Source organism: Neolamprologus brichardi, chromosome 12, assembly GCF_056152115.1.
Source record: "Neolamprologus brichardi isolate AB-2024 chromosome 12, ASM5615211v1, whole genome shotgun sequence".
Lineage (NCBI taxonomy): Eukaryota > Metazoa > Chordata > Actinopteri > Cichliformes > Cichlidae > Neolamprologus > Neolamprologus brichardi.
In genome coordinates, this window is record NC_142115.1 from 34,211,618 (window position 1) to 34,236,321 (window position 24,704).

The 24,704-nt window shown below is 41.6% G+C and overlaps 3 protein-coding genes across 3 annotated transcripts; 1 reads left to right on the forward strand and 2 right to left on the reverse strand.

The window, feature by feature from the left end:
- Positions 1 to 465: 465 nt before the first annotated feature.
- Positions 466 to 17,138, reverse strand: LOC102777578 (outer dense fiber protein 2-like). The gene is made up of 17 exons (XM_087849455.1): positions 15,973 to 17,138; positions 15,658 to 15,774; positions 14,629 to 14,768; positions 12,766 to 12,895; positions 12,524 to 12,655; positions 12,224 to 12,298; positions 12,076 to 12,147; positions 11,868 to 11,984; positions 9,178 to 9,351; positions 8,528 to 8,637; positions 5,542 to 5,677; positions 5,276 to 5,386; positions 4,859 to 5,122; positions 4,617 to 4,717; positions 4,286 to 4,448; positions 1,949 to 2,074; positions 466 to 972 (listed from the first exon to the last, which is right to left on the reverse strand). Exons 1-17 carry the CDS (start codon positions 16,084 to 16,086, stop codon positions 826 to 828), a joined length of 2,229 nt encoding a protein of 742 aa, XP_087705581.1. The 5' UTR covers positions 16,087 to 17,138; the 3' UTR covers positions 466 to 825.
- Positions 16,728 to 19,807, forward strand: LOC118454715 (uncharacterized). Its single transcript, XM_035910725.2, has 2 exons — positions 16,728 to 17,395; positions 18,947 to 19,807. Exons 1-2 carry the CDS (start codon positions 16,972 to 16,974, stop codon positions 19,099 to 19,101), a joined length of 579 nt encoding a protein of 192 aa, XP_035766618.2. The 5' UTR covers positions 16,728 to 16,971; the 3' UTR covers positions 19,102 to 19,807.
- On the reverse strand, positions 19,251 to 23,856 carry seta (SET nuclear proto-oncogene a). The gene is made up of 8 exons (XM_006797703.3): positions 23,567 to 23,856; positions 22,414 to 22,471; positions 21,559 to 21,701; positions 21,318 to 21,421; positions 21,078 to 21,191; positions 20,422 to 20,592; positions 20,174 to 20,305; positions 19,251 to 20,077 (listed from the first exon to the last, which is right to left on the reverse strand). Exons 1-8 carry the CDS (start codon positions 23,637 to 23,639, stop codon positions 20,054 to 20,056), a joined length of 819 nt encoding a protein of 272 aa, XP_006797766.2. The 5' UTR covers positions 23,640 to 23,856; the 3' UTR covers positions 19,251 to 20,053.
- Between the last annotated feature and the right edge of the window lie 848 nt (positions 23,857 to 24,704).

Below are 24,704 nucleotides of genomic sequence, written 5' to 3' on the forward strand. Positions count from 1 at the left end.
CAATCGCAGGGTTCTCTAGTAATATTTCTATAATTTCTATACGACTATCCAGTTTGCTTAATCAGCATTCTACCAAGAAGCAAGTTCATTTCTGCTGCTTCATAAAAATCCAAGTAGGACTGATCATAGGACTGGAAACTGAAAATAAAAATAAAAAACGTCTAGAACCAAACATCATAACCATAACAGGTATAAAACATGCTTTTTAAGGCCAAAAGAAGACTGCATTGCCGCAGACTGTTAGCAGATCAGGCCTTAGATGTTCCTTCTTTTTTAAACATCCAGTCTTTGTATTGATATATTTCACAGACTGTTCTCGTTTATCTGACACGCATAAAGCAACAGGGTAAAAACATGCTGTGGTGAACTAAAACGCTGATTTTGTAGTCCAATTTCTCTACATTGTAGTCTTACAATGCAGATATAATGTTCCAAAAGTACCTCCTAACATAAATGAAACAAGTCTTTTTTTTTCTTTTTTTTACATTGACTTTAATGACACTCTGGTGTAAAATACAAAATGCTATAATATAAACCTCACATCATTTTTTATGTTTGTAAATCAGCAAGAATATTGTAAATCATAAAAACTCTTACTGGAGTTTCTTATCTTTGCTTTGCAGTTGCTAAGTTACTGGTAAGTTATACATAAATAAAATGTTTAGGCTACTAATAACTGAGAATTTATCCATAAATTCAATTTTATTAATTTCATACAAAACATGAAACCTTCAAGTCAAAAGCAGACCTTTAATCAATGCGGTTTATGTCCCGTACGATAGTTCGGGAGGATCACTGCTGGTCAGGCTGGATAAATTTTGCTTGTCAGCTTCCAAGCAGAGAGTCACCAAACACATTTCCGTAGGAGGTTTTGAGAAAATGGACGTAGTTCTGCAGGCTGCGGTTTGTCGAGTCCGACTGCTCCAGCCGGTCCTTCATGTTCTGCAGCTGGCTCTGGAAGCGCCGCTCCATCTGGGAAACAAAGGCAGGGATACACTCCTTCATCACAACATCATTTTTTTTCTGACCATCTTTGAGCATCATTATCATGTGATGTATCAGTTTCAGTACCAAAGCTGCCTTAAATCTGCCCAGATTTACTAAAAGGACAAAACCAGTGAAAGCAATGAGTCTCTGTGTGTCTTTGGACAAAGAAAACAGGAGTGATGTGCACATTTACACGTGTCACAGCAACAGTAACTTCTTCAAAGCATTTATGGGTGAGGAGCTGATGGTAAATAATGAACAATGAACCAGAGTAACAGAAATATAGAGAGAGAGTGAACAGCTGCTGTCAGCCTACAGCAAAAGTTTACAAAGACTTCCAGATTTCCAGAGTGAGAAACCGAGCTGGGAGTTTGTCTTCATGCTTTTTCTTCATCCTGAAACTCTGCTGTGTGAAACAGCGAGCAGCTGAAAGGATGACTGTCTTCACGTTTATGATTGCTGAACAGGTGGTTTAATGAAGGACCGTGATTGGCTTTTTACCTTTGAAGGTTGTTATAGTGATTATAGTGACGAGCGCTGCTGCTGGAAATTTGAAAACACATTTACGTTCACAACACCTGAGCTCGCCGTCTCCGTCGTGTTGCCACTTGCTGCGCGAGGCTGGAGCTCCTCGGTGAGCTGTGACGGAGGAGCTGCTGTGTTTTAAACTTTTTTTTAAAAGGCTAGTTGGCCTTAATCTTAAAATATTTTACATGAACACGTGGTCCTAACTATGATTTTATCTGCAAATGAGCGAAACGTGAAAAGTGACTCCCGCTCTACCTTTCTCCATGTTTGCCACAGGTTTCAAAGACCTCTGCTGACTGCTGTAGAAGGTTGGTGGAACTGTTACCACTGACCCAAATGGGCCAGAAGGAGCTTTCCTGAAATACTTTAGTTCTGGCCTCTTGGTTTTATCGAAGCCTGCCCGCATATGTAGAAGCATTCATCTGTGACTTACTTCCTCCTTGTTTCGCTGCAGTTGGCTCAGCTCCGTTTTAGCTCGGCTCAGCTGGCTCTGGAGGTCCAGGGCTTTAGACTGAGATGACCTCTCTTTGGCTAAAACCCTCTGCATGCTGTCGTCTACCTGCAGGCCGAACGTGAAAAATAAACATATGAGCACCGAAATCCTTCAGGGAAAAACTGATGATTTAGTTTCTTTGACCTTATCTTCAGTGAGTGTGTACAAACACCTAAATCAAAGCTTTAGTTTTTACCCCAGTTTAACTCAATGATCAGCAGTCAGTGTGGACGTGGACACAGCTCACATTGAGGAGGTGTAAAATCTGGATCATCAGTTTAATACAGAACAGAAACACCAACCAAAGTTGAGCCTTAACAGGATTAATCGCGCAAATATATTAAAAAAAAGTCTGATTTAATTGACTTAAGGACAATTTTGCTCGATCACAAGTTAATACATTTGTTTCACCATTTAAGTTAAAGAGTGCTTGCTGTGTTCAGCTCTGACTGACCCACAGACCAATGAAGGAGAGATGGAAATCATTAGATTTTTTGACCACATCAATGTGAAATTAAATGTACTGTTTATATTGCCTGCAATAAGTAATGTATCTAGTAACAAAGTCGACTGACTGATTTTCTAATCTCAGTTGCAGTCTAAGTTTTTACTGCTTTAATTGCAGACTTAACAGCAGTCTAAACACCTTCTGCATCCCCAAGTTAATGTGTGCAAGCTGTGTGTCAGTGTTTGCACAGCAGGACTTCACTCAGTGACGTTAGTGAGATACAGATCAACAGTGTGCATGCATAAAACATCCGTCCCTCCCTCCCAATCCGGGGACAGGTATAAAACCTTTTAAATCAAAATAAAAGAATTAGTGACACTGTGGAGCCTGATTTTAAACCAAAACTCCAAACGCAACCTGCTTCACAAAAGCTTAAGTGTTCAGCACCACACTCAAAAAAATGAAATTGGGTAGTTGTTAAATTTACAAAATTCAAACTTGTAATGTGAACAAAATAATTTCCTGTTTCTGTGGTGAACGTAATGAAATCATGTAGGATCTGCATGAAATCCAGCAACTTAATTTATTCTTGTTGAGATGACAGGATACAATCTAGTAAGAGTGGTTAGTTGCCTGGATTCACAAAATTCACAAGATCACACAAGAGTTCAAACCACAGGAAAATGACCGAGGTTAGAAGAGACAGACAACCATACACACACTACGTATATGCCTCAGCTATTTATTGTGGTTTTTAAAATTCTATATAAAGCCTTGTAATCGTAGTTTCCCTATTTTTTTGAAGTCTAGATTGACAGCTCGGTGGCACAGTGGTTAGCACTGTTGCTTCGCAGCAAGAAGGTCTTGGGTTCAAATCTGCAATCTGGCCAAGTTTGCAGTGGGTTCTCTCTGCGTGCTCTGGTTTCCTGCCGCAGTAATTAGGGTTAAGTTAATTGGTGTTTCTAAAATATCTGTGAACATGAGGGCAAATGGTTGTCTGTCTCTCTGTGATAGACTGGTGACCTGTCCAGTATTCTGACTCCCACCCTGTCACATCTGGGATAGGTCCCAGCCTCACTGCAACCCTGGTAAAGATAAGAGGATGGATGGAGTGCAAGTTATTATAAATCCATTAACATTTTATGTTAACCAGACTCTAGACTTTGTTGAACACTCCAAAAAAATAACTCTTTAAATTAACTTAAAATAAATTGATTTCTATTACGAATAAGCATGTTTTGTTGCACTAACGTAATTTGCATGGGTTGGATCAAATCAATTAAATTAAAGTTGGACTCAACTGTAGTAAAACAGTTGATTCATCATTAATTAATCAAGTTAGTCCAACTCAAGTACAATAAGTTGGAATAACAGAATTGCATAATGCTAAAATAAAGCAATTTAATTACATTTAATTTTACTTGGAAATTCTTTCCATGATTTTTTTATGTTCATTCAAAGAGTTATTTTTTTGAGTGCAGTAACCATGGCAATCTCTTAACATCCTCCAGGTCACTGCTGAACACTTTAGAGTTTGGGAAGTCCAGGATCATGAGCGATGCTACCTGTCAAATCACTTCTCTTACATGCATTTCCTTTTACAGTTATTCTATTAGGAGATTTTTATTGGGTGAGGTAGATGCGAACCAAACGCCACTTCTAACCAGTTCAGCAGCATCTTGGTAGCTGTTACGAAGTTGAAGGAGAGCCACCGTCTTGATACTGAAACCTCTGGCTTTAAGCTCATCTCACATCGCTAACCCATTCACCCGTCTGGTGTGTGATGTTTGGTGGAACTGTGAGACCTCCGTGACTCCACGTGTCTGTACCTGTTTCTGTGCGTCGTCCAGAGTTTGCTGCAGTTGTCTGGACAGGACGCTGCACTCGTGACTCTTCCCCTCCAGCTGCTGCTGGATGCTGTGGATACTGGCTTCCTTCGAAGCGAGAGATTGAGACGTCTCTCTGTTTTCTGCCTTCAAGCCCTCCAGCCTCCTGCAACCAACACACAAATCTAGTGTCACAGCTTGGAAAAGATCAGATATAATACAGATTTATCTGTATTACTGTAGGATCTTTACAATATAAAGCACCTTGAGGCACCTGTTGTTGTGATTTGGCTCTGCGGTATATAAATAAACTTGAATTGAATAAGACTGTTACCTCTCGAAGTTGTACACTTTCTCCTTCAAGACGTTGTTTTCCTCCTGCAGCAGCAGGTTCCTCTGCTGAAGCGTCTCCAGCTGAGTGCCTTGCTGCTCCACCTGCAAAGGAAAACGTTTAGTGGAACATGTCAGCCGTGACGGGTTCCTGGGGACACTCTGCTTGGATTATATTCATCAAACTTGTTAATCTTTCCAGATTTTTCATATGCTGGGTCTTTTGGGTCTGAATGAAACCTCTACCTTGTGCCTGACTTCAGAGAGGGCAGAGTTATTCTCCATGTTCCTCCTCTCGCGTGCGTCAGCCTCCTGCTGGGCTTCTCGGAGCTGCTGCTCGGTCTTCCTCAACCTGTCCGGTAGAGTCTCGAGCTCTCTGAGCCGCCCCAGCAGCTCCCGCCTCACCTGCTCCTTCTCCCTGTCCAGGCTGACGTGCACGTCTAGCGCCTCCTTCTGCACCGCCTCCAGCTTCAGGCAGTACTCCTCGGACTCCAGGCGAGCCTGCTGGACCTGCAGAGAGGTTTGTCACCCCGACACGGGTTCGATTTCAGCACAGAGACTTTAAAGTCATTTTTAAAAGTCATAATATGTAAGAACAAAGTACCATCTGACTTTCCTCAGACTTTCATGTTAAATCTGTATTTAAAGTGAGCGTATCTGTACCTTCTTCTTGTACTTCTCCACCAGGTTTTCATACTTCCTGATCGATGCTTTCAGCTGACGAGCTTCAGACTGAAGCCCTCGCTGTGTCTCCTCAGAAGACGTCAGCTGACTCTAAATGTGAGGCATGTTTATCATAAACTACACACAAATACCTTTCCCTTAGACCACAGAAGCTTTGAAACAACATCAGCTGTTGGTTTTTCTTTAACAGTTTTTATTTCATATCAACCAAATTCACAGCGTGCTGCTAACTCTGCTGAACATACCTTGAGGCTTTGATTGTGCAGCTTGGTGGAGGCGTTTTCGGCGCTGAGATGATGCAGCTGATCCCGGAGCTCCTCCCTCTCCGTCCGACTCTTCTCCTCCGCTGACTGAAGCTGAGCGTGCAGCTCGATCACCTGACTGTGACATAGACAGGTATAAAAGGTTACTTTACTCAACAACCACAATTTTCTAAGTAACATTGTTTCAGTTTCTGGCCATAACACAGATGCTGCAACGCCAAAGTGTCAGTAGCCTCAGTTTCAGTACCAGTTTGTGTCAAGTGACACCCTCTGGGCCTGAAAAATGGAAATAAAAAATAAAAAAGCGCAGGATACAAAGAAGTTTTTGGTTTCTACGGCTTTCTCCCTCCTTTATAAAAACTGTGTGATGGGTGATTTTGTAGGGTGGGAGGGTTAGCAGTCATCTTACTGCTGGTGATTTCAAGAAACAGAAGCAGATAAAGAGACACCAGAGAGCTGATTTCCCAAGTCCAGCATGAACAGGAGGAACATAGATTATACCAGTCACAGATCCTTGTTTACCTTCAGTAATGAACAACCTTAAGTGTACGATATCAGCTGCTGAGGTGCACGAGTCCGCTGCCACCTGGGCCTCTCTACAGCCTCGTACACGTTCTGCTGTGGCGGGATTTTTCGACAGGGTTACAGTAAAAAAACACAGTCAAGAGTCTGTGGTCCAACCAAATGACCCCACGCTGCCCACCACTTCCACATCCTTTTCTCCTCATTCCTTAAATTGGGTTTCCATTTAACATATGTTATCCAATCCAATCCAATTTTATTTATAAAGCACTTTAAAATACCCAGCACAGGAACAAAGTGCTGTACAGAAAATAAGTTAAAACAATAGAATAACAGAAAACAGCAAAATAAATAAATAAAACACATAAAACATAAAATTAAAACAGCCCTATATTAAAACAAAAACAAGATAAAACAGCATCGAATCACCTAAAAACAACTAAAATAAAAAATAAAAATAAAAATACAAACCAACATCTCACATGGTGTCAAAGGTCAGGGTAAAGAGGTGGGTTTTCAAGAGTGACTTAAAAACAGATAAAGAACTGGCCTGTCTGATCTCTAAAGGAAGCTCGTTCCACAGTTTTGGAGCTGCTACAGCAAAAGCACGATCACCTCTAAGTTTACGCCCAGTCCTGGGTACATGCAGGAGCAGCTGATCAGCTGACCTGAGAGAGCGGGTGGGTGTATAAGGCTGTAGCAGCTCAGAGAGATAAGATGGGGCGAGGCCATGGAGAGCTTTAAAAGTAAATAAAAGAATTTTAAAATGAATCCTAAAAGAAATGGGCAGCCAGTGACGTGAAGCTAAAACAGGGGAAATGTGCTCAAACTTTCGAGTGCCAGTTAAAAGACGAGCTGCGGCATTTTGCCTCCTCTGTAGATGACTAATATATAATGTGCTGACCCCAATATAAAGTGCATTACAGTAATCCAGCCAAGTGCTAACAAAAGCGTGGATCACTGTCTCAAAGTGCTGCCGTGAAAGAATTGGCTTTATTTTTGCCAGCTGCCTGAGGTGAAAGAAGCTAGATTTTACCACTGCTTTTATCTGATTATCAAACTTCAGATCACAGTCCACTTTGACCCCCAGGTTTGTGACAGTTAAGGGAAGGAAATTCCCTGTAAAAGAAATGTTTAAAGTCCAGTAAATGTATGCTTGTCTGATATAAGCACAGCTGCTTTCACCTGCCTTGCACACTGAAGCATCTCCAAAAGTGCTACAGACTAAGCTGCAGGGTTGTCAGTGTGTTGCCACCCCTCCCCCCACCCCCGAGGTTTCTCCTTTAATCCTGGAAGGTCTCGGTGTGTCGGAGGAGCTCCTGCGGCCTGTCCTAGGATCCTCATCCCACAACGTCATTCCTCCACAGACTACAGCTCCCCTGCTCTGCCTCCTCTGTGCGACCTTAGAGAGCTCTCCTCCTCATGCGACCTGTGACAAAGAGATTTAAGAAACCTCTGCATCCATCTCCAGCTGGAAAGGTGAACGCAACTCCACCCTGTTTGTCAGCATTTGGCTTTTCTCTCCAAAGCCACTTCCATTTCCTCCTCCCACGGAACAGTCGGCTCTGCCACCATGGCTATTCTGGAGGACGTGGACCAGACCAGGATATCTGGCTGATATCTGGAGGAACTGAACCAGCTCAGTGCGAGCTCAGCCGTGCCTGGGGCATCCTCCAGATATGGACCATGTGATGGCCCCGCTGCCCCCAGCTCTCTTGCTAATACTGGCTCACAGCTTTGGTCTTGTAGCTTTCCTCTTCCATCTTGATGACTTCTGATATTGCAAGATGTTTCCTTTTCTTCATGGTAGCCTTAGACTAGAAATTCTGCCCACTTTGAACTGAAGAAGGCCAGACCAGTGAAACTACGTGATAAATGTGTGAAATTACAGAAAAAGTTCTGTTTGTTGATTCCCCAGACTGTCCCATAATTATAAAAACAACATTTCTTACATATCAAATAAGGAGACAGACATTTCTATAGTAGATAGTGAAAAAGCAGGGACTTTTTGTCATGTAATTGTTTATCTGTTACTTAATTACTTTGGTGTACTATGAAATAGAAATGGGGAGGGTTCCTTTATCAATAAGAAAAGTTGTCAAACTTATGAAAATACAGTTACAAAGTCAAAATCTATGTACTCCTTCATATTTTCCAAAGCTGTCTAGTGGGCCGGATTTGAGTCTTTGCAGGGCCGATTCTGGCCCTCAGGCCTTATGTTTGACACCCCTGCCTTAGACATCTCATTGTTGTCATCTTCCAGGTCTCCAACAAACCAGACAAAGTTGGACTTGAAATTCCTTATGAAGACATAAATTTCAAACTGACCACGGCCGCCTTAATTTTCAGGGTGACTCACATTTTGTCCGATGCTGCTGGGCTACATTTATCGATTTATTTACAGAAACAAGGAGAACTAAATGAGTGTTTCCATGAATGCACTCACTGTTTGAGAGCAGAGATTTCCTGTTCTAGCTGTCCTTTCGCCGCTGCCTCCTTGGAGTGGCGGAGGCACCAGTCACTGGATGTGGACAGAGCCTGAGCCAGCTGGGACTCCTTTAAGAAAAAACAAAAACACTCACACACTTTCTTCTTTTGTTTTTGACCTTATTTATTATTTCAAGTGCTCCTCATAAACAAGTCACCTTCAATAAGGTGAACAGGTGAAAGAGAATGAACAGAGTGAGCAGGACGTGTCTGTATGCCTGTTACAGGCTCAGTCAGACTGCTGTTCCTTCAGCAGGCAGTCCTCACCTCTGTTGCTTGTGTGTTTCACTGGAAACTTGCCACTTGGCCAAGCGGCTCTCCTTTGAATCAGATTTGCATAAACCACGTGATCGGACAAGACACCGCAGAGAAAACTCATTTGCATGCAGAAGAAACCACACAGAGGTGTGACGGTCACACAAAGGAACCAACATGTTTTCTCCATCTATAATCTACCGCAATACCAGAAAATGATGAAATACTGTGAAAAGATTTTTAAAAATATGGATTGGAAAATAGCTTTTAGTTCATCACAGGATGTAATGTAGGTCATGTGTGACTTTAGGAAACCAGTGACAAGGTTTCATCACACGGGCTGCACATACTGACCTTTTCCTGAAGTTTGTCCGCGAGCCGCCTGGCGGCCTCCTCGGCTCGCTCTGCCTGCTCGGTGAGCAGGGCCAGACTTCTCTCCTCGGCCTCCCTCTGCTCCCTCAGAGTTTGCAGCTCCTCCTGAAGCACCTGGAGCTCCTTCTGCTGCTGCTCCTGGCTCTGATGCATCCTCTACAGAGAGAGAGAAGCAGGAAAGCTGAGTAATGAATGCTAAAGGGTGAGTTTAGGATTCTGAATTACCTTCACTGGCAAAGTGTGCACATCAAAAGACTCTTATTGTTACTTATTCGACATGCACTGTTATGTGGACGATTTACAACAAAGAAAACATATGTTCAGAACAAGGACGAGGGAAACAAAGCAGCTAAAGTGCTGCTATAAACTTTAAAAAGATTGTGCCAGACTTACTTTTCCTGGGAAAAGCCTCTTCTGGCTTAAAGAAAGCGCTTCAGCGTCTGTTTTGTAACTGAAAAGTGTGAACACTTGTATATTTGTGGCCAGTCTAAACCCATTACTGAACCACACTCATGAAACCTGAACATGCGCGTAGTGGAGGCTTCATTGCTCCAGGCTTTAGTCACATTTCCACAGAGATCATCCATAATGAAAACTGCAGTCACACAAGTTCCCCTTCTGTATCAGATCGGTGTGACTCAAACGTTCACAGAGCGTGTCAAGATATCTCAATCGTACAACATGTAATACATGCAGCCTCGCATGCCATGCAAAAAAAATACAGGAGCAATGCACATACTTGGCACGATAACTGAGAGTCAAAGAAATATTGTTTCATGTTCTTACACGTACGTGAGTCAGCTCTTACTCACAGATTTCAAGATTATGCAGCTGTAATAAATCAGCCTTCCTCTTTCTGAGCTGTGAGATTGATCCAGAGCCTCGCATTTATCCGCACACAGAGGAGTTTGCCTTCATGTTAGAACATACTGATTCTCCTTCAGCTGGCTCTCACTGACCCTAACTGCTGTTTCTGGGGAGAAACATGTGCCAGTGCCTACACTCCATTATTATTTCAGTAGATTACTTGCTCCCTCTTTTTTTGACCTGCTAGTTTGTGCTGTTTTCAGCAGATTGCAGATTCCTCCAGGAATTGCAATGGTCATTTGGTGTTGATGTCTGGAACAGTGTAAACACTGGATGTAGTAACTTCACCCTGTGGGTACAGGTGTTAAGATTAGTCATATATCCTGTTTACTGAAGTTCACAGCTAAACAGGTGGAATGAATTAAGAGTTTGGAGGAAGCCACAGTGGCTGATGGTCTGGTTGTGTTTTTACTTTTTTTTTCTTTACAACCTCCATTTTATTACCGTATTTCCCGGACTACAAAGCGCACCTGACTATTAGCCGCACAAGCTAAAATCAGGGGAAAATCCTGTTTTGTACATACATTAGCCGCACCTGACTAAAAGTCTGGTGGCTAAGTCAGGTGTTTCAATGTTGACTTATCATATGTAAGAGAATATGCACAAAGGGAATTGTCAGGAAAGAGATGGCTGTTTGGAGACACACCCCTTTTATTAATATTTTGAAAAACAGGTTATGGGTACATATTTGCATAACCTTTTAGGTATATGCACAAGTAGCGGTAATTACAAGTACCAAACATGTACTGTGCTTCATAAATGAGTAACAAATGTAGTACATAACAATAACCTACAGCACACCAGAAAAATAGATTCGGACTACCTTTTAGGCTCAGGTGCAGTGACACGGCTTTAACAAGAAGAAAAGTCAGTCATTCACCACCATCTTTCTCTTCTTCCTGCGCACTAAAACCACCAGAGTCCTCTTCTCCAGTGTCAGATACGAACAGGCTCATGATGGCTACTTCATCCACTCTCAGCTTCTTTCCTTCGTTGTCACTTTCAAAACCAAACAAATCCTCGTTGTCAGTGTCAGAGTCGAACACCGTCAGAAGGGGTCCAACCCTTCGAAATCCGTTGGTGATCATGGATGTTTTCACACTTTTCCACGCTGTCAGAATCCACTGATGGAGTTGAGCATAACTTGCTTTTTGCAAGTTTATCGCCGCTCATCATCCACGCCTCCCGCTGAATGCGTAGCGCTACTTTGAAGTTTGTTTTTCGCGCTACTTCGTACGGCACTATGTTGCCTGGCGGATGGACATGTGACCAACATACCACTCTTGAACCCCGATACTGTGTATCTGATCACATGCCCTTCCGCCAGGCAACGTAGTGCCGTACAACAGCGGAACAAACAAAACAAATCGTCTTACGATATCACAAAAATCATGGACAATCCATAGAAAAGCCGCACCTGACTAAAAGCCGCAGGGTTCAAAGCTTGTGCAAAAAGTAGCGGCTTATAGCCCGACAATTACGGTATATATTGTATATTCATTCAGTGTAACTTGTTTTCAGGCATTTTTAAACATAGATGAAAATAAAGTGTTACCAGTATTTGCTAAGGCAGACCCCAGGTTTTGCACCAAATGTGTCTTTAGATTCCTTCATGTGGCATTTTTGGCAGTTAAACTGCAGAACTTTGCACTCTCACTTGTGTATTTTTTTTGCAATCGCATTAATTGCATTGACTAGTAAATGTGGCCTGAGATATCAAAAGGGTTTTTTAAGTCTTTGGTTGTAGTCTATGTCTGCTTGTTCCAGTGTGTTAATGCATATGATCGCGTTCTGTGTTAACAGACCTGAATCTGAGCGGCCAGCCGGGTCTTTTCTGCCTCCGCTCGGCTCAGCTGAGACTCCAGGTGGCTGCGAGTTGACTCCAGGATTCTTGAAAGCTCCTCGGTTGTCTTCACATTGTCCTGCAATGAGAGAGGCGAGCAGAGGATGAGCGGGAGAGATCATTAAGGGTGCGCACGTCTGTCTGAGAGGTATCAGTTTGTTGTGGAAAACCTTTTCGAAGTCCAAATGCTCTGCAAGCTTCGAGGCCTCTTTCTCCTTGTGGGTGAGTTTGGCCAGAAGGCGCTGGAAAAGAAGAGACGTCTTCTCAGGAATTTTCTCTGATGTAAAATGAGGTAAAAAGCGGGTGATAGTCACTCACCATGTTGTCTGCTTCACTGTCGGCCAGTCTCTCTCTCAGGGTGTCTGTCTGTTCTGACCTCACCAGCGATTCCCGCTGTGGATACAGTAAAGGTCAGGAGTGAATAAAGGCACGCTGACAGTCCCACTACTCTGTTCATCCGGACGTAGCGTTTTGTGGGAGTTTCGTCACTCATCCAGGTGACTTCTTCAGTCTCAGCTGACTGCAGGTTTCCAATCTTATAAACAGACATTTGCATAATGACTGAATCCAGCCCACTGAAGGAACAATGGGCTGGGAATGTTTGTCTTCTTCCTGTACCTCATGTTCGCTCCACTCTCTGAGGAGCTGTCGGAGGCCGTGGTGTGTGTTATCAAACATCTCGATCTTTTCCAACAACAACTTCTGCTGCCGTTCCAGAGAAGCTGCGTGCAGTTTTGATGGCGTCTTGTCCTAAAACATAAATAAACATGTACATCCAAACATGTCCTAATCTATTCCTTCTGCCTCATTTCTTCATCCACTTGATTTATCAGTAAAATATCTTCCAGTGCAAGTTTTACCTTGGCAAAGCTGTCCATAGTTTCCTTCAAAGCTGTCAGCTGATTGGCTACAGCTACGCCGTCAATTTCTGCTTCAACGAGGGCTCTCAGGAGCACATCTGCCCCTCTGTGTTGACCTCGAGAATCTGACCTGTAAACAAAGCAGACCTGAAATATCATTGTGTGCATCAGCAGAAAGTATATTGGAGTAAAAGTTGGCCTAATTATTCTCATTTCCTCTACTAGAGTATTGTTGCAGGGTTAGGGTTAACCCTAACCCTGCAAGTTAGGGTATCTCGGGGTCTTGTTCGCGAGTGATGGGAGAAGGGAGCCGGAGATCGACAGACGGATTGGGGCTGCAGCTGCAGTAATGTGGACGCTGCACCGGTCCGTCGTGGTGAAGAGGGAGCTGAGTGTAAAAGCGAAGCTCTCAATTTACCGGTCGATCTACGTCCCTACCCTCACCTATGGCCACGAGCTGTGGGTAGTGACCGAAAGAACGAGATCGCGGATACAAGCGGCGGAAATGAGCTTCCTCCGAAGGGTGGCTGGCCTCTCCCTTAGAGATAGGGTGAGAAGTTCGGCCATCCGGGAGGGGCTCAGAGTAGAGCCGCTGCTGCTCCACATCGAAAGGAGCCAGCTGAGGTGGTTCGGGCATCTGACAAGGATGCCCCCTGGGCGCCTCCTGGGTGAGGTGTTCCAGGCATGTCCCACCGGGAGGAGGCCCCGGGGCAGACCCAGGACACGCTGGAGAGATTATATCTCTCGGCTGGCCTGGGAACGCCTTGGTGTTCCCCCAGATAAGCTGGAGGAGGTGGCTGGGGAGAGGGAGGTCTGGGCTTCTCTGCTTAGGCTGCTGCCCCCACGACCCGGCCTCGGATAAAGCGGATGAAGATGGATGGATGGATAAATCCACTTGTTCTCCTTCTCTTCCCCTGACTGCCAACACTGTGTGATTCCTCTGGTACCCAGTCCCCATTCCAGTTGACCTGCATCAATCACACCACCTGTTTAAAGGTGCAGCAGTTATTCAGGGCACCCTTGATTCTGGGTGAGCAGCCTTCTGCTACGCCACCTTTCTCAGTGTTGTGCTGGTAACCATACACACTGGTAGTTTATCAGGCATTTGACATACTAATCTCTACCAAAACAGGTGCTACTTGGAGATGCATTTAGTTCATTTAGTCCACAGGTGTCAAACTCCAGTCCTTGAGGGCCGGTGTAGTGAAACTTTTCCATGTATCCCTGCTGTAACACACCTGAATAAAATTAGTAGGTCATTAGCAAGACTATAGAACTTGACTGCTGGCCCTCGAGGACTGGAGTTTGACACCGCTGGTTAAGTCCATTAAATTGTAAAATAAATAAATAAAATTAACTAAAACATCTTAATCTATGAACATTAGCTCCCAACAGGTACTTGTGGTTATTTTCATTTGTTTGTTTTGAATAGCACCCTCTCACTGTTAGTTCCTCTCCTTTTATTGCTTTACAAAGAAATGTGTAAAAACTTGTTGCCACCCATTAAAGAGACTTCTGCAACACAAAGATTACAGTAGAAGACTTTTGTAGTAAAAAGGTTTTTTTTGGCAGATTTACCAAATTAAATTTTTTTTGATTTAACTGCATATTCTTCCACTGCAGCTTTTACATTATAGGAATAGGAGAAATGGCACTCATCATCATTAATTGCATTATTCATTTTGCCTAATCATTGCTATAACATGAATTGGTTCATGTTATAGCTCACTGGAGCATTTGTTTCGTGCTCCAGTGAGAAGATTCAGAGACACTGTACAACTAAACCATTTTGGTTAAACTTCCTCTGGATATCAGGTCACTAGTACAAATGTTTGTGTGTCAGACTGCTGAAGCTGTACGTACTTCCTCAAACGGCGAAAGCTCTCTTGCTCTCTAAGTAGGATGCTGAGGTCCTTGGACACTGCATCCAGCTCTTCCTCCTGCTCCTCTGCTTCGTTCTGATGTCTGATCCCATTTTCTGTCTGATGCCGCACTCGGCTCGTCTAATCACAACAAACAGAAATACGGTTCAGGGATCAGCCTCAAAGAAGACAGAAATAAACTGAGAACAGCTGCACCTACCAAAAGAAACAAGGTACATGTTCATCCAACTATCCTCGACTGTGTCTTAGAAAAAATAAAATTATGTTTAATCCTCAAATTAAAGCCAAAAAGGTGGTCCTGTCTTAGGCTCTCTATGATTAATACATCCCAGTCAGTGAGGGGTTGACCAGATGCGTCTGTCATATGCAAATATTTAGGAGGGGAACTCCTTGCTCTCTATGATGTGCAGGGTGTTGTGGGAGTTGAAGTCTTTTAACACCTGCTACGTTAGCCACTGTAGCAGTTGTTCTTTGTGTGATTAAGTGTTTGTGGGTTAAAATGTATCCAACTCCTTTTATTCAGCTCACTATTTTTATTCTTTCTATGTCTGTGGATATTTATGACATTTTTCTCTTGCCCTGGACATCATTTTTAAGATCCTCAAGTCCCAGGGTTGTAGTTTTTTTAATGTCTTGCTTAAATTCTACTTCTTTTACTTCATTTCTACTTTTTCTTGTAAATGGCCCTATGTTGTGCATATTGTGCCATGAGGGGCAGGTAGACAGCATAACAGAAAAACATTGCTCTAACATGTCAAAATAAGGAATATAAGCTCAAAGTGATATGGGAATACTCTTTGCGTGGCTAGTTCGGATGGTCCATGGTAATGGATATCAGCTACCTTTGTTAATTTGTAAATCAGCCCTGAAATGAGAGTATAGGTTCTGGTTGTAGTCTTTTTGATACTTTCGGTACATCTGTTTTGTTAAAGAAACAAGCTGCTGCCAGAAAATCTTTCCTCTCCACAGATCCCAGTACATTTAACAGAGATGAACAGTAATAAGAGACCTGGCACTTGTGGGAGTCCACATCTCTTCTGCAGGACAGCCTTCCTGGAGGAATCCACGGCTTCCGGACCTTTGGTCTACCTCCATCGCCCTTCACCTGGGCACCTTTTTCCCGACTCTTTAGAAAAGGTAAACAGATTCAGGTGAAACGCTTCAAGACTTAACGTAGCGTCCTGTTCCTCTGGAAACTCTTTGAAAGCTTGCGAAAAGGTGGGGTGAGGGCTGTCTAGAAGAAAACTAACAAATCTTTGCAGCAGAAATACGACATGTGATTAACATCAGCAGTATTTCACCCGAATCTATAAAGTACAGTAACCTGTGGGGTTTTGCTGGGACTCCTCCTCATGTGAACATGTATAGGTGTAGTCTCCAGTACGTGGAGGTGAACCGGTGGCGGCGACGGAGGTGAATCCCGGGTTTTCATTCTCATAGACCCCGTTTGGCCACATTAATGACCCGTTAAAATAAGTATTAAAAAGCACATTTTTATCATGATACACAGTCTGCTTCCAAGATGAATCTCGGCTTCTCCCTGTAAAGAAAACGGTTGTTTGGCTTGACAAACGACCGGCCTGATGATTGGCTCGTTTGCAAGATCCCGCTTTGTGATTGGTTGAGAGGAAAGTTTTGTGCAAGCGTTGTCCGTGGAAACCATTAAAAGTAATCGTGAAGTCCACGCTGCCTTTAGGTGGTGTCGGAAAAAATCCAAATAAATTAATACCCTTCTTAAATGGTTTCACGCGTCAATTCGAATAGGAATAATCTATCTCTTAAACTTTATAAAATCAGATAAGTTGTTACATATTTATAGCAACAATGGAGCTGCAGCAGATACCTTTGTTGTGGCGGTTTCGGGAATTCCGTTTGAAACCATGTATCATGAACGCAGCACAAAACCGTTATAACAAAAAAAAACCCAGACCAAAAAAATGAACGTATTGTGAAATGCTTTACTTTTCAAATTCAGATCATGTATACTGGTGGCTTTTCTGCTAAAGTAAATAGCCGTTTTCCAGTTAAATAACACCGCAGTGTTCGACGTCTGAGATGAGCTAGAGATAAATCCACTTCCTGTTTATTTCTGTGGCACTTCCGAATCTTAAGCTAACACGTTTATACTAGCCAGCCGCTACAAAGTCCACCAATCGAAACGATATAATAAATGTACACAAAAATTTAGTGGTCAGAGATTTATATGTTTTATCATTTGTGCTGATATCTGACAGCCAGTTATTGATTCTCGCTCCATGCGCCGTGTCGGCTAAAAACAAAGCTGCTAAGAGTTTCAGTTAGCTTAGCTTGTGGTTAGCCTTCCATGTGCGCGTGGCTGCTAACAAACATGCTGGGGCAGTACGTTTTCTTTATGCTCCTGTTTTACCCCAGCGCCCACAAGCTCGGTGAAGCGTGTGTTGCGGCTGCTGCAGCGGAGGCACAGGACCGAGGAGCTAGCAGCACGGACACCCTGATCCTGTGCAGGGCTTGCGGACACGACTTAGCACTCGGGACGGACATCCGCTCCGTGCCTAGCCGGCTGGCGCTCTCCAGCCGCAACGACACGCTGCTCGGGGGTCGGAGGGTTAACGTTCAGCTGTTTGAAAATCCCCACGGACACCGGTTTGAGGTGATCACGTTCAGAAAAGCCGATGTTACTCAGCATTGGCCGTCAGACAAGCGCTTCTCCTGGTTCCCGGGGTTCTCCTGGACCGTGGCCACCTGTCCCAGGTGTAACACTCACCTAGGTGGGTAAACCTACACATCAGGGTTATTACAGTTAACTAAACTCATGTGTGAGTAAGCTAAATCGAAACATCGATCTACTGTTAAATCTAAAACCTTCTCGGAAACTTTGAATGTAACTCGAAAAAATATTTTGGTAACTTTCCGTCTGGCTAAAATATGTTTAAAACGTTTATAAATTTGTTCAATGTAAAACATAAAAGATGTTTTATGTTTTACATTGTGTTATATGTTTTAGTTATTTTTATAACCAACCAATATGTCTTTAAAACACTTTGAATTGATCTATTTATGTTTGATAAATATTTATTAAACAATATTTTTTAGCTCATTATTATCATTATTTAGCAAAGTCTTGTTTTTATTTTTATTAACTTAAATCTTCTTTCATAGCTAATTTTAGTTTTTCCTTTAGTTTTATTTCACTAAAACTAGTTTGGTTAGCTTTCAAATACAATGTACCGGGAAAAATAGTTTTAATCTGTCATCATAATCCGCCTTAAAACGCTTTGGTTCAGTTTTTGCTGAGATTAAATATTGTGTTTACATTAATCTACTAGTATTAAAAATGTTTATTGAGATTTTGATGTTCTGAAAATGACACTGCTGACAAAAGTGCTTTTTGTTATAATAATAATGAAAACCAGCACTGAAACTAAAGTAAAAATAAAAACTCAAAATAAATTAGAAATAAACAACTATAACTCTGGTTTACGTCTTTATATGTTGGTTGCATATTTTTGTGCTTTACAGTCATATAAACAAGCTAATCCAATATGTTTAAACTGTATATTAGTAATAAAACCTTATCTAAACAGATGAAAAATTATTGTTTGCAATCTGCCAAACTATTTCCTATCTGCGCATCCTGGATAATCTTCTTGACATTTTGAATGACCCGTTTATGAAATGTTTTATTATGCCCCAAAATGAGCGACTGAGCCATTAGCGCACCAAAAACAAAAAAAAAAAGTTTTTCAGGGGGAGAGCAGAGGGTAGTTTTCCCAGACTTGTAAAGGACCAGAAGTCCCGTTGAGGCCACAAGATTTACCCCCTGGTGGCCTTTGAAAAGAATGCAGGTTTAAGGCACCTGCGTCCTTGTGTTATACAAGCTGTGCCACAATCAGAAACATGAATTTGATCCCTTAGATGACTGCAACTCAATCACATATACAGCCCTACCTGGCCTCAACTTTAGAGATATCCGATTAGGCCTTCTTTGAAATAAAGATGCTTGTTTTGAACAAATTTATATAGGTTAGATGTTTCCTTAGATACTCACCCCTTACTTTTTAAAGGTATGGTTGACTGCATTTGTGTGTAATGAACGTTGGGACATGCACATTTCTCTCAAGTGTGTTTTTTATCCAAGCTAAAGTACTTGAAGTTATTAAATACAGATCTGGAAAATTGTTCATTTTTAAGTCAGGATTTAGTACATCTGAATTCAGGCTTTTATGGTTAACCTGCACTGACATGTATCCCACTTCTCTGAAACACCTGAACAAGTTACATCTTGCTTTCAGGTAACTGATTTTGTCACTTTTCTCTAGGTTGGGCCTTCCAGCCAAGTGACTGGCCTGACAGGATAACAAAAAGCAATTTCAAGGAATCGGAGCACACCTTCTTGGCTTTAATCACCCATCGCCTACTAACAGAGGACTTTGCTTCAAGCCTGCTTATGACTCCAAAATCCTTCTCCAGCTGACAGACTTTACAAGTAGTTAACCCTGGTGCCTTTGCCACTACCTGAATTATATTTTCTTAAATTTGAATGCACCCACACATTTATACACAGTAAGTTTTATTATTGTAACAAAGCAAGTTGTACACCTCAAATTTAAAACAATTTCTTCCCCCCCCCCCACCCCAAGCGAAAAAAGGAAAAGGGTGATTAAATGTAAATTCTGAGATAACAGGTCCATTTTTTAAACCCATGAAGCAGTGGGGGGCAAAATTTACAAGCTTGTTTTTTTTCCATTTTGTTCTTTATTAAAAATGTCATTTCAAATCTCATGGATATCTGTAAAACAATACAATGAAAAAAAAAAGTCCCATAGAAATGGTGTCAAAATAACCACTCTCCCCAATATCCAACATACTCCTGCCCCACCCCGCCCTCCCTCTAAACATTACAAGTCAAAGGAATGAGCTGGTACTCATTAAGCACGTAGGGGAAAATAAGTTTTAAGGGTTCAACATCCCAAATGAAAAAAAATAAAATAATAAAATTAAAAAAAAAAAAAAAAATGAAAAAAAATATTTAGAGGTCTGCTAGCGCTAGGTCACTACACCATGGCTTTAATCAATTTACCACACAACCTTGAACAGAAGAACTTCTGTGTGAATAGTCTTCAAATCTACTTAGGATGCCGTGCTGATTCTATTTTTTAGACTTTTTTTATTATCATTTTTCGATGACTTGAGGGGGATGGTACTCAAAATTCAGGGCAAAGTGCCATTTGCCTTAGATGAGTCGAGGGATAACAAAACATGGCACCAACAAGTGAAAGAGGCTTCAGAATGGAAAATGAAGCACACACGGATTTAAAAAAAAAAAAAAAAAGTAACAAAATAAAATAAAACCTTTGCTCCCGAACATGAGTGGAAAAACTGAACAGGGAATAGAAGGTTGAGGGTCTTGGTAAATGGTGGTTTTCTTAGTCATCTTCTCCCTCGTCGTCCTGAAAGAGCGAGACATCACACAGTTAGCAAGTGAAGAGGGAGGGGAGGTGACCCCGCACCACTCACATCAATTTTCTCAGCTTTTAGTAGATTACCTCTCCGTCTTCTCCATCATCCTCTTCATCTTCCTCGCCATCTTCATCTCCTTCCTCATCAATGTCCTCCAGACCCTCCTCATCCTCTTCATCCTCCTCACCTTCACCCTCTTCATCCTCCATATCAGGAACCTAGAGATGAGGAAATCTTAAGCATTTTCTTGCTCTGGTTCTTACTTTGTTATCATTTCATGGATTGATGAAAGATGTGAGAACATTGTAATACAGACTAAACATCATAAACATACCAGGTAGTACTGCAGAGGGTTTGGCCAGATGTCATCCTTGATGACCTCCCCGAGCTCATCAGCCCCCGCGTCGGCATGATCAGTGAACCAAGTGAAGAAGCTCTCTGGTTCTTCGTGTTGCCTCTTCCTTCCTGCTTTGTTCTGTGTCTGGCTGGAGCGCTTGGTCAGGTCCTAAAAACATCAGGAGTTACCAAATAGTTTGTGACTGGTACAGGAAAAAAAAAATTTTTTTCAGGACTACCCATTATCAGCACATTACATTTAAAACTAACAATGTGAGATATAAAAGTCATGAACTCACTACAATTCTGAATAAAATCTATAAACTGTAAATGTAATAGCGCTGGGTTATGAAAATAGAGTAGTCTTTAACCTGCATTACTTCTAAATGCCAGCAGAGGGCAACTCCTTGTGATCACATTTCTGACTTATCTCTGGTCTCAGTAAACACCTCACTGATGAGTCTATGGTCCCAGTTGTAGGTTTAAAGTCTTATCCAAAACAAAAAAAAATAACTTCATTAAGTCAAACAGGAGTACTGTCAATCGTGAGTGTTTAGTCAATGAGCTTGCTCAAATTTGGCACTGATAAACATGATAGGTCAGAGTGGTGATCCACTCATTTACTTTGGTTGACAAACTGAAAGCTGTGCATACCTTTCCTGATTTCCATTTGATTTCTGTTGACTTTGAAGAGGGGTCTCCGCTCTCATTCAGATGGAACTCTTTGGAAAGAACTTTGTTTTCGAAGTACGGATTTTCATCGAAATACTAAAAAAAGGAAAAAGAAAAATTAAAAATGCACCCAGGTAAGAAAACTTGCAAATAAAGGAAAAAATAATTAAAAAAAATAAAAATAGGTCACCAAAGTGTTACGTGAAACCATTAAACACTTACAAAATCTATTCTGTAGCCTGACTTGATGTCTTCAAACTCCGTCACCTCCACTCGGCTCAGGTAATGAAGCGCTTCCTCATCTTCCTCCCCCAGTAGGGCTGATACTGTAGGAAGAACAACATATGGATATACAAATTTAAAACTTGATTCACTGTCCACATCACTCACACTTAGCACTGTGATGCCATTTTTTAAATATAGACAAATTAAAGTAATAAAATTTCTTAGATTATCTGCTTACCCTGTGGATGGTTGACAAATGTGGTGACCCAGAAGTTGGGGATTTTGGCGATCAGTTCTGACCTCTTTTGAAAGAATGGCTGACGGAGTTTGTTGTATTTCTGTTCTACTTTGAGGATCTCCTCACTTGCTTGCTCATTCAACCTGAACAAGAAAAAGAGAAGTTTAAAATTTGCACAATCCAGGTAACCAAGTGTAATGTCAACATATAGATAAATGCTATATTTATTCACATATGCATGTCCAACAGTGGACAGTGTTGTGCCCAAACTTTATTTTCATTTTGGATTTATTGATTATTTAATTATTTATTGTCTCATATGCTTTCACTTTACCTTTTGGGACATCATCCAATTTAGCTCAATTCACATTCATTTGAGTTGTACTTAAAATTTAAGGAAAATCATTCAATTTAAAAGAAAGGTTTCATTTTTCTTCAACTTTAATAGATCCACAACTTTTATAAAGCCCAAACTCTGCCTTACAACAAAACAACCCAATTTACATTTCGACTTATGCCTATTAAATTCCTCACTGAATTATATTTAGATGTTTAATCATATTTAATTGATATTTTACTTTATGCTCTTGTGTCATTTTCACCACAATGAACAATGCTGCCTTGCATTTCAATTTATTCAATCCTTCCACTTTAAGCTATGTCATATTTAATATTCTGGCTATCTTAACACTACAATAACTGCATCTTAATGCAGTTCAGTGATTATGCAGGTTTCCAGATTGCAGCATGTTAATTTAGCGACATAGTGCCTCTTTTCATCAAAACATCACCGAGATTTCTACAAGGCAGGAAATCTACCACTATACGGAACGTTTAGCTTAAAAGATTTATTACCTGTCAATTTCATTTTGAACTTCATCAATGTGTTCAATAGCTTCTTGCTGCTCTTTCTCTGTGGGAAACAAAACAAAATTGTTAAAAGATGCAAATTACACACAGCAACAGTCAAGTAGGACCTCGATTATCCATTTATTTATTTTTTACTTTTAGTCAGTCCTTCATACAAACTTATTTTACAGAGAAACTAAGTTTGCCATTATCTGAAAATCCTTTTTACACCAAATGTGATTTTATACCAACACCTACCGGAGCACAAATAAAACCCAACTTAATTCTGCGTTAGTACAGTGTAAGTAAATATATATGGCTGATTGAATCCCCCGGAGGTTAACGTAAGGTAAGCGGCCAATAGCTGCAGCTCTAGCGGCTCAGACACTCACCGTTTCCTGCCGGCTGCTACCTATAAGGCCGCGTGGTTTAAATGTGGGACATCTGAGTGCACACACACACACACAGAGCCGCGATAACATGAGGGACCAAAACCGGGGACAGATGCCAGAATACCCCCCCATTACTGTGAAACCGTCCCCCATACAGTAGAAATCCTATGTGTTTTCGTCCACATAATATAATTATCCGGTTCACCTGACTGCGTGACCACTTGATTTAAATGCATCTTTAGCGGTAACAAAACACAGCGTCGTCAGCTAGCATTAGGTAACGTTACAACAACAACACACAGGCTGGCTAACTGCTAATTGAAACGGCCAACTTTAACCCTTTTAAAAGAAAAAATAATTAGCTGCAACCCTTTATCGGATAGTGTGAAGTGATTTTACTCCCAAACACAGAAAAAATATTCTTCCAAGATTACACACGGACACTCAGTTAGGAGCCTTCGACATCACTGGCCACGCTGATGATGCTAAATTAAGGAGCTAACATGGCCTCTCAGCACCGGTCTGAATTGAACAACAGAAGGCAAGAGCAGCAGCATGTTAGCTGCGGAGCTAGCCACCGTTAGCGCAGCGCGAATACACGCAGCAACCGCCGTGGCCAGCCATGAAGAAGCTCCCGTTGAGTGATGCAAAAATCAAAGCAGTGCACAAAATAATTAGCAAGAATAATGCACTAAGTGGCAATGCAAAAATATGTTAAGAGAAGAAAGTGAAAATGGCGGTGAACAGGAGGCCGCCATTCCCCTTACCGGAGGTCTCATCCGCTCCGTCATGGTTTGAGTTCAGCTCCTTTTTACTCACTTTTGCCGCCGAGGCCGACATGTTTTCGCAAGCTGGGGTAACTTACAGACGTCTGAGAGAATATCTGGTAGCTTTGAATCCGGTTTCTCCTTGAACAGGAGAACGTTTATTCGGCGTAAAGTTCAGCGTGCAGAAGCCAACAACGTGCTGCTTTCCACACAATGTAGCTGCCGATGAGCGAGGAAGTCAGAGCAAGCGCCGCTCACGCGCTCCTTTCATTACGAACACGCCTCGCCGAATGGAGAAGACCAGCTCCGCCTCTCAAAATAGGTCTTACTACTTGGCTCCAATTTGCTGATTTACCGCCGTCTCTTCTCTTAAAATAACACCAGAAATGAACAAAACCTGCAATTATCACTTTTATTAATGTCATATTTGATTATGAAATTAACTTGTTGTAATATGTTAGATTTACTCAGGCCAGGCCGAAGCTGCCGACTCACACTTGCGCACTTAAAAAAAAAAGCTGAATGTCAGTTGGAAGAGCCTCATTCTGGTGGTCAGTGCTAATTAGCTGTTAGGAACGGTTTGACTCCAGCTCAATTGTTTTATTTAGCTATGAATACAAAATATATTTTGGTTGAGGTTATGGCCAGAAGGTTGCTTACTTCTCCACTGTGTTTGTAAACGAATGTATGATAATATATTTGTATTTGCTGGTTTAGTAAGGAAAAAGACAAGCTAGTGGAAGTGTAACTGCATAATTACATGTCTTAGGTTCCTATTTGCTCATCTACTGCCATCTGTTCGCTTCAAATACCAACCCAAAATTATATATATATATATATATATATATATATATATATATGTGTGTGTGTGTGTGTGTGTGTGTGTGTGTGTGTGTGTGTGTGTGATTTCAGATTATCAAATTAACCAGTCATTTGTTGTGTGTACTTCGGCCAGTGCTAAGCTTCTAACTTAAAGCTAACTGTAAGTTGGAAAAAGGAACCCCTTACTGGTGATCTGTGTTAATTAACTGTTAGGAATGGTTTTGACTCTAGCACCATTTATTTTGTTAAATTTGGATGTGAATATTGAATATATTTTAGTTAAGGTTATGCCCGGGAGCTTGATTTGTTTCCCACT